Source organism: Salvia miltiorrhiza, chromosome 1 (assembly GCF_028751815.1).
Source record: "Salvia miltiorrhiza cultivar Shanhuang (shh) chromosome 1, IMPLAD_Smil_shh, whole genome shotgun sequence".
In the NCBI taxonomy this organism is placed as follows: Eukaryota; Viridiplantae; Streptophyta; class Magnoliopsida; order Lamiales; family Lamiaceae; genus Salvia; species Salvia miltiorrhiza.
In genome coordinates this window covers 32,105,716-32,119,178 of record NC_080387.1, presented here as the reverse complement: position 1 = coordinate 32,119,178, position 13,463 = coordinate 32,105,716, and the positions used below count along the sequence as shown (strand labels likewise).

Here is a 13,463-nt window from a genome sequence, read left to right as displayed (position 1 = left end):
CTTTTTGGAAGGCATTCATCAAATGAGATCTCACGATCCCTAAAATTTTACTCCATTGGTCCCACACAAAGTGTCTTACTTATTTTGGACATAAATATTAAAATATAGAGTTGTGTATAACAAAATTAAAAAGAGAGAATAGGTTTTTTAAGAGTATTTTTGTCAAACTAAATAAGAGAGGGAATGTAGAGAATAACTTTTATGTGATGTATTGTATAATTTATGAATTATATTAAGGGTGTTTGTTATGTATTGGATGTATCAAAATGGAATGAGACAACCTAAATTGAAAAGTGAAAGAGTTTAAAATGGGAGAATAGGAGGAAGAAAGTAGTAGATGTATGGTCTAATATTTCATTTTAGAGGAAAACTATATTGTAAATATTAAATAATTAATGGTTAACCAAATTTCTTGATCCATTGATTATTATAGTCAATTAAATGCACGAAATATTCAAAACAATTAAACAAATAAGATTATTGTTGCAGAGGTCAATTTCATTTTCAAGAGTACAACTATAGATTATGTAACAAATATAAACAATAAGTTGAGATGGCCGAGTTGGTCTAAGGCGCCAGATTAAGGTTCTGGTCCGAAAGGGCGTGGGTTCAAATCCCACTCTCAACAAAATGATTTCTATTTTTGGTTTTCCAATAAAAATAATGTGGCAATTTATGTTTCTTATTTATTTTTTGGTATTTCAATAAAAATAATGTGTTAATTTATGTTTCTTTTTAAGAAATGCTTTTCAACATAAAGAAAAAGTGTCTTTGTAGCGAAAGAAAGGCATATTCAGTTAGTCATTTTTGGTGTTTTAATTATAAAAAATATATATATTTGTTTTAATAACAAAAATGAATTTTGAACGTAACAAAATAAAAAGGCACATTCAATAACTCATTTTGTTTTGTGATTTCATAAAAACAATGTTTTTGCGCGATTTGATTAAAAATTGCGTAGTCAAATTCAATGTAAAAAATAAAAGCATGTTGACTTAGTCACCTCATCAGCAGGCATTAGCTAATCAGCCCATCAACTTCCCAATTATAAAAAAGTTTCCTAAATTTAACTTTCCCTTAAATAGAAATTTCAGGCTTATTTTATTTTGTTAAGATGATTATATCGTGAATTTTTTTTCGTCACAATCTGCTACTTCATGAGCTAGAATTATTTTATAGAAAAATTACGATTAATATGTTATACTAATAAGGAGGAAAGAAAACGATAATCGTAAGAGCGACTTAATGAAAGACAGTTCGAGCTTTCCAAAAAAAAAAAAGACAGTTCGAGTCTTTAATTAGCGTGAATGATAAAATAATACTAATAATAACAATGTCGATCACATAACACACCAATATATATATTTTTGTTTTTTTAAAGCACCCATATGTAGATGGCCAGACAAAATAGGCACCGATAATTAACCACATGACTGTCGTTATATTCTTTTCCGATTTATTGGTCAATTATTAATACTTATAACGCTTGTCAAATCAATAATTTTTCACGTGTTGTCATTGTGCTCCATTTTTATTAGGAAAAATGTACAAAAATGTCCCAAAGTTTAACAATTTTTACAAAAATGTCCTAATGTTTAAATGTACAATATTTCTGTATATTTTTCTTCGTATTAACTCTTCATGACGTACCTATAATTCCAGTCATGATACAAGTTATTTTTTTTATCTTTTTAAAATTATACTCCCTCCGTCCACCAATTCAAGGCCTAGGGCAAGTGTAATTACACTTGCCCTAGGCCTTGAATTGGTGGACGGAGGGAGTATATAAGAGATATCTAATGTATAGTCAAATAAGTAATTTACATGCAGGTGAGACCTCTACACCACACAAAGGTGAAAAATCTACTCGTATACTACAGATGGCAAAATTGAATCCAAGACCTCTCACAAAGAAGATTCTTTGAATGCCCAAGTTTGTCAACTAGCTAGACTTCATTGTCATTTATTTTATTTTACTTTTAAGATGCACGTAGCATTGGAATCTATAATCTTCCGATCATGATACACAAATTTGAACTGAAGTTCAAGAAACAATGTTCCCAAATTTCGAAGTCTAATGTTTGAACTCATAATATCCTTCAGCAGGTAATTGAAGACATAATATTTTCACTAATAATTAATATGACAATATTATCACTTTTGTAAACCATGTCACATACATGTAGGTACATTAGGTTCAATGCGAAATTTGATATCCTAGTCATGCATCGCAAATAATTAAAATCATTATCTTACACGTATTATTCTTGGGGAGAGGCGTCCTTGATTAATTAAATTATACGGAGTATTAATTAAAGAAATGTAAAGGTTGAAAACCTAAAAGAGAAAATTAGAAAAGAGGAGTGGCCAAAAATAAGTGTAGGTACGTCATGAAGAGGTCATTGAATATGAAGAAAAAAGACAAGTAGCTTTCATTTCAACCACCACCAAACAACGAGCTAATCCTTCCTATCCCACCTTCAACTACCACAAATAAACCCCTCTTTCCTCACCAAACCCCTTTTTTCTTTTTCTTTTTCTACCACAAATAAACCCCTCCGTCCCATGAAGCATGACACAGTTCTTTTCGGCATGGAAATTAATAAATTGATATTTTGTGTGTTAAGTGTGGTAGGTGAAAAAGTGAAAATGTGAATAAATAGTCAATTTTTTGCCATTTTTAGAAACGTGTCATGCTTCGTGGGACAGACCAAAAAAGAAATTGTGTCATGATTCGTAGGACGGAGGGAGTAATAGTTCCTCCTTTTATTACTAAATTTACATTTTTCACATTTCATAGATAAAAATTAATTAATTGAACTAACTCAGTATTGTAGCAAGAGGATCTATTAATTAGTTTAGAATGCATATGACGTAATAGTTGCTGTATAATAAGAGAAACATGCAATCGATATATATTTATGGGTGTAAATATTAAATACCCTGGGCCCAATGTGATTGGAGATTTTTTTTTTAATCTTTTATTAAAAAAACTGGTTGAATAGAAAATATAAATTTGATATCATGTAATACATTCATCATAAGTTTTTTTTTTTAAATTACAAGATATATCTGAATATAATCAATTATGCAATCCGCGCGCAGGTGGAACCACAGCACCATCCAAACGGTGGGAAAACAACAACCTGCACGTAGGCGGAACCTTATCACCACCCCACACGATGAGAAAATATCACCGCATGCAGACGAGAAACGCCTTGCGTGTGGGACCTCAACACCAAACAATTAATACAACACCGCACATCAGGTGAAAATACAAAACCACCTAAAGTAAAAAAATATCACTTCGTAGAGGTGAGATTGAACCCAAAACCTCTTATAAAGAAGAGTTTTTGAACTGCTCAACTTTACTACTAGAGCAAGGGCTCGTTGGCAAATTCATCATAAGTTGGTTAAATACAAATCCATAAATGAGATGCAAAACGATTGTACACCCTGTTGAGAGAAGTAATTAGTTGGCAATTAACAATAATGCCAAGTCTATCTAAAAACAAAAAAAAAAAAGCAATAATGCCAAGTCTAATGTGGTGGGCCCTTCAATATTAAATACTTTCGCATCTAATCTCCAGCTTAATTGTTGTCAATGGTCTTGTGTAATGATTCTGATATTCAAACGGTCTATCCTCAACGTTGGGGGGACATCATGGATTCTGGATGATGCTCTTGAATTTTGATTGTCATGGGGTTCCTGCTATGGAGCTCCTGCACATTTCTTGACTCTTTTTTCCTATCACGGTGTTTTTCCCTATGGGTCCTCGCCGTTATGGTTTCGTAGCCCGTTAGTTTGCGTCTGTTGTGCCTTCAACGGGTTTTCTTTGTTACTTTCGTTTTTCTTTTTCTCAATAAAATTTCAATTCAGCATTCAAGAGGTGGTTTTTTATACAAGAGTCCGTATTATATGGTTCGGAGCTTCGTCTGTCGACTCGATCCGTTCCTTTTAGTTATGTCTCATTTATTTATATTATGACACTTTTATTAATAATAAATTATATTTTTTTTTTATCAAAATACATCATTTATTTATCATTTATTGTTAGTAAAATTACTACTATCATTTATGTATATTACTAGATAGAGTCAGATCAAATTCATGAATATTTCAATTTAATAGCAGCTTTAAAGTATTCTAAAAAAAAAATAGGAGCTTTAAAGTGTTCATTAAAAAGTACTATGAGAGAATCCACGCCCAACTCCGCATGGGAGATTTTGTATATATTCAATTAGATTTTATATACTTTGAGGATCTGTATTTATTTATTTTTTTTATTTTTTTTGAGATTTGGGGGAGTTGGGGAGGGGGAGCAGTGAGGTTTGAACCCGGGACCTCACTGTTCACACACAGAAGGTCGCACCGCTTGGTGTTCATTTTGGGACAAATTCAATTCACTTGTGAAATTTGAATTAACGAGTATTATGGCACAAATTTTATTTAAAGAATAAAAAATGAAAATAATGAATAAATGAACAAATTAATGTAATCGAATATCATTAAATATCACAGTATCTGAACAATGTAGTGTATATTTCGAATAACTGTTTTTTAGTTATGAATAAATTCGAATAACTATGAATGTTTTTTAGTTATGAGTAAATTTATTTCAAATTTTATTTAAAAATAAAAAATGAAATAATGAATAAATGAACAAATTAATATAATCGAATATCATTAAATATCACAGTATCTGAACAATGTAGTGTATATTTCGAATAACTGTTTTATTTTACTTTGAGGATCTGTATTGATTTTTTGATGATTGAATATTTGTTATGACAAAATTACTAAATCCTATGTATTATAATTTGATGTGCTAATTTCAAAATAATCACGGATCTTGGACATATACAGATATACTCATTTAGATTACGGAATTAAACATTATGCACGACTGCACAATGAATAACTATAATCGATTATTATGTAATAAAATAAACTAGACCTTAAAATAATACAGTGAAAAATGTCTATGACATAACCAAAACTGTTATAGATATACAAATTAAAAATGTATCATCTAGTAAGAAAATGTTTGCAAACACAAAAATGTTGGATAAAATGATGGAATAATCAACACAAACTAGTGGCGGAGCCAGGATTTTGGATTCAGGGATGCGCCAAATAATTACATATTAACAATAATCATAATTATAAAAAAAAATACTTAATGATAAAAGTAGTATATTCCATAATATAAAAAATATTTTTTTTTCAATTTTTTTTTTCAGATTTAAAGTTATTGACTTATTGTATATTTCAAAATACAAAAGAAAATTACATAGTTATCTATTTTTTTTCGACAAATCTTCATTTGTTGAAAGCGATTGATAACCTTATGATAAACTTATATTTACAAAAACCTATATTTTTCAATTAACCTGGCCAAACAATCATTCAAAAATTGATTTACAATTTACAAAAATATACGATTAAAATTAAAAATCAATAATTTGCAATTGCATCCAGCCAATCAAATTCACCAATTTACAAATATCTTTTTTATTTGTTTATTTTTTTATTTTGTGTTATGTTAGTCTTGAATTTGTAGGTGTTGGATTTTATTTTATGTTATGTTGGACTTGAATTTATAAGTGTTGGGTTTTATTTTGTTGTGTTGTGTCACAATAAATTAAATATATTGTTAACATTATATATATATATATATATATATATATATATATATATATTCACTATTAATTTTTTTTGGGGGGTGCAGCTGCACCCCCTTGTACCCATGTAGATCCGCTAGTGACCGAAACATCACTGTATGAAAAACAGATAAGTAACATAAAATAAAGTACGCATAATGGAATATTTTATACTGCAGTAGTAATTAATTGTAGTTGTATGTTCACTATGAAAATCTATTTTACAATGAAGATTCATGAATCCACTCAATAGAATCTCTCTTATTGAGTGGTATTAATAAGAATAGTAGTCCATTCTAATCATATCAACAATGTTAGCAACAATTAGACTTTTTGTGAAACTATTTTATGAATTAGAGACATGCAAACCTACCAACTAGCCTTAACATACGAGTCTCCCACTCAAGATATGTTGAACACACGAGTCTCCCACTCAAGGTTTGATTTGAACAAGATGTTGAGTAAGATGCTAGAACAATAGCTTCGAGCTCCTGCGCTTGTATGTCTTCGTGTTTGAGCTGGTGTCAAATGCAGTAAGCTTTGGCCCTATTTGTAGATCCAATATATTCTTGGTGGGCAAGAATATGAAGACTGAAAACGTGACTGAAGATCGTGGGTGGTGAAGTTTTCTTGAAGCCAAAGATTACTTGTTGGTTAAGCACATAACCAACATTCCTAAAATGTGGTTGACGAAGTATTGACTGTTTTCTTCCTTCTCTTCTATACTTTAACAAATCCGAACAAATCTAAATTAATTATCTTAATATCCAATAAATGAAGAAGATAAACCATAAGAAAATTATTTGAAAATAAATGATTAATTAGAGTTAAGAATTAACTCTAACAATATATATAGAAAAAAAAATATCACAATTTTTGAAAGGGTTAAGTACCAAATTCCCCCTATCGATGGCGTCGTCCCTATCACATACAGGACCCTACAAATACTCTTGCGTTTTAACGGCGGTTAACACTTGGTACTTAACCATTTCTAACGGTGTTAACCGTCGTTAAAACGCGGGGGTCTTTGGTGCGATTTTGCCACGTTGAGGGAGAGACAACAAAGTGGCTCCCCCAAAGATTCATCGAGACAATAAAGCTACCACCTCAAGGCAGTAGGCAAAGACTTTATCAGCATATCTGTTGCATTATCTTCAGTAGACACCTTCACCACCCTTACAACATCTTTGTTAACAATATCTCTAACGAAATGATGACTTACATCAATGTACTTTGATCTTTCATGATACACTTGATGTTTTACCAGATGAATTGTACTTTGATTATCATAGTTAATCTCTCTCATTTATGAAATTATCACCTTAAACCACATGGCTTTCTTCACAGCCTCTGCTATTGCCATATACTCTGCTTTTATAGTAGATAAAGCAACAACCGACTACAACATTGATCTCCAACTTGCTGCAGTTCACATAGAGTAAAGATATAACCAGTCTGTGACTTTCTTGTATCTACATTTGAAGCATAGTCAGAATCAACAAAACCTATTAACGAATTTCCTTCCCAATCTTTGATTTGTTTTAACTGAATTCTTATATCATAAACTCTCTTCAAATATCTAAATTTTCATTTCAGAGCCTCCCAATGATACTTGTTTGGATCAGACATATATCTACTAACCACATTCACCGCATGAGATAAATCATGTCTTGTGCTACCTGCTTGGATAAGACATATATCTACTAACACTCACCACATGGTATACATGATGTTACCTATTGCATTTGCATAAGGTATATTTCACATCTCCTTCATTTAAGCATCAATCTTTGGTCTCTAATCCAAATACAATTTGTAATGTCATCCCAAAAGGTTGACACAACCTTAGATTCATTCTTCCTAAATTTCTTTAGCACCTTCGAGATATAATCCTTCTGAATTAATCACAATAATTCTTTTTTTTTTCTTTCTCGTGAATCTGTAACTTCAATCTTCTTCATGAAATCCATTTACATTTTACATGTTTTTGATGAGTTAGTTTATCAACCAGAATCCATGTATCGTTCTTTCCAAAAGATTCTAAGTCTTCTTTCATGAAAATCATCTATTTTTCAACTTCATGACTCTTTATGGCTTCATTGTAGTTCATTGGTTCATAATACTCAATCTCTTCATCTGTGCACAAAGCATAATGTATCATATCAGCTTTAACATACCGTGATGGTGGTTTATATATCTTCTAACTCTATCACGAGCTAGCTGATAATTTCCCAAATAAGATTGCATCTCCTCTGCTGAATCCTGATATGACCATGGCCTTTCAGCTTGGGTTTAATTAGTTGACTCCACCTTAACTCTTGATCCATCATTAGTTGTATTCTTCTGTAATACCGCTATTTTGTCATCAACTGATAGAACGACACAACATTGTTATTGAATACACCATCTGTGCCGACAACAATCTTGTTATTGCCAGCTTCTATACACCATAATTTGTATCATTTGATTCCCTTTGATATCCTAACATAACACACTTGAGAGCTCTTGGCTTGTCTTGCTTCACATGAGTATACGCCATATAATCGAAAACATTCAGGTTGGAGTAACTTTCAACTGAACCATACCACATTTTATCTGCAATCTTAAACCCGACTGCTAATGAAGGTTATTTGTTAGTAAGGTATGTTGCACTAGCAACAAGTTCCCCCCACAATTTTTTTGGTAAACCTAATTCAAACATCATACACCTTACTCATATTCATCTTTTCAGCAATACCATTCTACTGAGGAGTTTTAGGAACAATCTTATGCCTTTTCATTCTCTTATCCTTGCAAAATTGTTGCAATATGTCTTCAGATAGAAACTCAAGCTCATTGTATGTTCTGAGACACATAAAGATATAACCTTTTTCAACCTACACCTCCTCGCACCATTTCTTGAACTTTCTGAAGGCATCATTCTTGTTTTTCAAGATGTAGATCCATAGATTTCTTGAACAATCATCAATTATGGACATAAATATTTGTCTCCACCTGAAGTTGCATTTCTTGATGGCCCCACAAATAAGCATGTGCATAATCAAGATGTGCCTTTGATGTGTTATTTTCTATCTGATAAGAGTTCCATTTGGTTTTTCTTAGGATGCATTCCTCACAGTTTTCAATCTGTATTGAGTCAACATTCACCAAGGTTCCCTGCTTGATTGATTTATTCAAGCCTTTTGCACTCAGATGACCTAATCTCTTGTGCCACAACAACTAATTTTTTTAACACAAGTAATACTGAGCCGCTTTCTTGAAGATCAAGATTCTGAAACCATTCTTTGTAAGGACACAGATGGAAACTATATCCATAATCCATAATCATGCATTCTCTATATGACTGTTAATCACATTTAGCATATCTTAGTTATCACATTCCTCTGCGCAATCAACAGTGCTTGGTTGTTCATGATCTTTCGCAGCTTGCTTCTTCTTCCAAGCAAAACAATCTTTCTTTAGATGTCTTGGCTTATTATCGTAATGACATGCTCTGATTTTTTTTTCTAATTCGATTCATTCCCCTTTGATTGACTTGATTTATTGGCCACAAAATTCTTTTCCTTGTTCTTGAATCCCTTTCCATTCTTGACATTCAGTCATTCCCCAACAATATCATTTATTCCCTCATTTAGCTTTTGCAATTATTTTATTTTAGTGCGGATTGCACTTCCTCCAGAGAAATTGATGTCTATATCGCGAACATCATAGTATCTCTTAGATGCTCAAACGACTTCAGTAGAGCATTCAACAAGATACTTGCCTTATCTTCATCTTCGATTGTGACATTGATGTTTTCAAGATCATCAAGAGACTTGTTAAAGTCTTCAAGTTGATCCTCTATGCCTTTATCCTCAGTCAATCTGTAGGCATATAGTTTCTGCTTCATGTACAATCGACTCCCGAGAGACTTTGTCTTGTATGGGGATTCCAGCTTTGCCATGACCGTCGCTACAGTCTTTTCTTTTGAAACTTGATTATTCTCCTAGACAAAAGATAATCGCGATGTGTGTCTTTTCCATCTTTTATGCCCTTTTGATTTTATCTTCTCATTCCTTCAACCGTTCGTCGATTTTCAGGGCATCCACCAATCCTTGTTGAATCAAGATTATCTTCATCTTGATCATCCATAGGTCAAAATCATTCTTTTCGGTGAACTTCTCTGTCTCGAACCTCGTTGTCGTCATTATCGAGGACCGATTCCCATAAACATCGTCAATTGTTGATATTTGATTAATGGGTTGACGACGCAACAAAGATAAAGAAAATAACACCAAAAATTTTAACGTAATTTGATCATAAAGATCTACACCCAAAGGAGGTCACCAGAAAATATTCACTACCAATGACAAGAAATTATAGTTACAAGATTGAGCCAAAAAATGCTCTCAATCGCATAGTTCTACAATTCTCTATCTCTCTTGTTTTTCTCTCAGAGATATGCACTTTGTGTATTGTGTATATTATGTATGTGTACGTGTGTCACGACTATCGCTATTTATATGACTTAAAATAACTATTGTGTAACTGCCTCAGTATCAACAAATTAAACTTATCAATTAACATACTCAAATCAACATGTAACAATTTTCAAAACAACTGAAAATCCAGCACACCAGCTGATACATCAACCTAGCTGAAAATTTCAGCTCAATTGTTCAGCTGCTACTGTTCCAAACATCAATAGCTCCTTCAATTATGCTGAAACTAATTTTCCTCCAGTTTATTGTCACACACTACATTATTAATTAACATACACAAAAAATTTGTGATGTTATGAATTCAGATATTTGATAACCCAATATATATATATATATATATATATATATATATGAAAAACTCAAAATATAATACTCCTTCTGTTCCACTTGACTTTATATGTTTCTTTTTTAGATAATTAATTTTCATTACAACAATTATGGATTCATATATATTTACACTAAATTTCACTCTTTTAAATAATCGCGTAAAAAAAAATAGAGCAAGTAAGACGATACACAAAGAATATCAATTCTTACCAACTATACATTTGATGATTTTTTATTGTATTGAAATTGAAAGGCGTAAGAATCATAAATTACAAGAATTTCGTGGCCTACCCTTCAACTTGTAAAAATAACGAGGTAGGTAGAGCGAGTAGACTCCATTTACACACATGACACAAAACTAATTTAATTAATTTAATAATACACGTAACGTCCCACATATTCAAGGGGCCGAAATTACATATGTACCCACCTTTCCTTTCCCTCTCATCCCACCAAAAGTAGAAAAATATCCAAACCTACCCAATGCAATTTCAATTGAATGGTTGTTGTATCTAAACACTTGGTCTTGGGTCCTCCCTCAGGGGCATGTCCGTAATTTTGTAAAAGTAACAGTTCCAATCAACAATTACACCAAAAAAAACACGAGGAAGAAAAAGAAATGCACAGGGAAGGGCAAATGGGGATTGATCGGAATTGTCCTAATCCCCGGCGGCGGAGGACGACGGCGACCACGGCGTCATGTCCATGGGGTAGCTGCCGAGCACTCTGAGGAAGGAGGTGAACTCCTGCACCTCGGCGAGGGCGTTCTGCGCCCTGACGTCGGCCATGGAGGCCTCGAAGTCGATGTAGAACATGTACTCGAAGTGCTTGGCGGTGCCGACGTTGGCGTCGTCGACGAGGCGGATCGGGCGGTGGCGGTGTGGCCGCGACTCGATCTTCGTGAGGCTGATGTTGCGGAAGGCGAAGGCGGAGAGCACCTTGAAGAGCACGCTCGTCCCCTTCTCGTGCGCGAACACAATGCTCGTCTTGAACGGCCGGTCGTTGCGCGGAATGATCGGCTCGCGCGCCAGCATCACGAATCTCGTCACGTTGCCGCTGTCGTCCTGGATCCCGTCGGCGAGGATCTGCATCCCGTAGAGCTCCGCCGCGCGCGCGGAGGCGATCGCAGCCGTGTCGCGCAGGCCGTTCGTCGCGATGTACTCGGCGGCGCCGGCGGTGTCGTCTACGGCCTCGCGGACCACATTTAGCCCTAATTTGGTGAGCGTGTGCTCGCATTGGGAGAGCGCCTGCGGATGGCTGATAACGCGCGTGAGGTACTCCTTCCTCACGCCGGGCAGCGCGAGGAGGCAGTGGTGGACGGGGAGCTGCACCTCGCCGACGATGTGGAGGCGGTGGCGGAGGAGGAGATCGTAGTTCCGGTGGATCGAGCCGCCAAGCGAGTTCTCCACCGGCAGCACCGCGCGGTCGGCGAGCCAGAGCTCCACGGCCTGGAACGCCACCTCGAATTGGTCGCAGGGGATCGCCTCGCAGTTAGGGTACGCTTTCCCGGCCGCGGCCTCGCTGTACGCGCCGGGGACGCCCTGGTACGCGACCCGGAGCTGCGCGCCGTGCATCGGCGCCGGCGAGAAATCGGCGATGCTGAGCGGCTTCCGCAGCGGCGCCGGCGACGAGGATTGGTCCTTGACGGGGACGAGGTCGAGGGTGGGGTGGCCGTTGACGACGGAGACGCCGTCGGCGCCGCTCTTCTGGGTGTCCTGCTGCTGCGATTCCACTTTGCTGGCGAGTATGGCGCACGCGCTCTGCCACTCGTATCGGGCCCGGCCGACCTGGCCCGACCCGAAGCTGATACCGGTAGCCTGATTCGTGCTGGAATTGACGTTGCACTGGATGGCCCGACGAGCCGGCCCGACCCGCGGCGTCCGGATTAGGGATTTGAGGTCTAGGCCGGCGGGGGAACTAAGGGATCGCATGTTTGGAGATGAAAATGTGGTTGGAATGGAATATTGGGAAAATTGAGGGAATGAAAATGTTAATAATAATATTATTAAGTGTTTTTTTGTGAAGCTTGTAGTTCTCTGTGAGAAGGGAACGTCCAAGCTGAGAAAAAGAGTTGGGGAAAAGGGGTTTATATATTGTGCGAGTCTGTCTCAACATTGGTTTGGTCAATCCCACACCTACCCCCGTCCAATTTCTCCATTTCCCTTTTACTCTTTCATTTTTAAAAAAAATAATACTATTATAATAGATAATATGAAATTTATTAAATATTCTCACGTTGAACTTGTTCAAAATATTTCACGTTACGTAGATTATGATCGTTTTCTTCGTTTATGAATGTAATTGGATATCCATCAAATGATGATAACATTGCTTGTACCGATAAAGAATCTTAGAATTATATACTAGTATTAATGTGATTTTTGTACATGTTATTCATTTCTACATTCTATTTTTGAGTTGGTAGATTCCTGTTTCTTTTTGCCCTTGATAGATGGCAAATAAAATTGAATGCAGTTTGCTGAAATCTATTCCAGAAAGTAAGTGTCATTTTTGTCAAACATGGTGTTTGGTGAGATGGGCTTTCTTTCCAAATTACAAGTAAGCTTAGTGGTAATTTCATTTCATAGTATTTAACTTGGTAATTCCATCTATCTATTATTTAATAGATTACATATTCAAGGACTCCCCTTAATTCAAGATCCTATGTGGCACATCCTCTATTCACTATTCTAATTTATCTTAAATCCTCATTTAATCATTCTAATCTATACATTCTCTCATCCCACATTGAATTTATAGTAGTCAATGACTACTAGAGAACACTTATAAAAGGTTTAGATATAATGTGTATTTCTCCATCCCTCAATTATTTTGCACATTCAATTAAATTTGGTTGATTAATTAATTGGCCAAATAAATAGTTTTATTTTTATTGAATTTTTTTTTATCAATTATTAAAATGTCAATGCTAATTGGCTAAGTAATTGACTTTTTAATTAGAAAATATTTAAGTTCACAAAATTGTAAGTT

The 13,463-nt window shown here is 35.0% G+C and overlaps 2 protein-coding genes and 1 non-coding gene across 3 annotated transcripts in view; 2 read left to right on the top strand and 1 right to left on the bottom strand.

The window, feature by feature from the left end:
• LOC131020541 (uncharacterized) overlaps positions 1-13,463 on the top strand; it is a 1,142,091-nt gene that overhangs the window by 797,956 nt on the left and 330,672 nt on the right. The window lies entirely within an intron of this gene.
• On the top strand, positions 548-628 carry TRNAL-AAG (transfer RNA leucine (anticodon AAG)). The gene has a single exon. It is a non-coding gene; the product is annotated as a tRNA-Leu (tRNA).
• Positions 10,811-12,801, bottom strand: LOC131020457 (arogenate dehydratase 3-like). Its single transcript, XM_057949273.1, has one exon. The coding sequence runs from the start codon at positions 12,401-12,403 to the stop codon at positions 11,132-11,134; it is 1,272 nt and encodes a 423-aa protein (XP_057805256.1). The 5' UTR covers positions 12,404-12,801; the 3' UTR covers positions 10,811-11,131.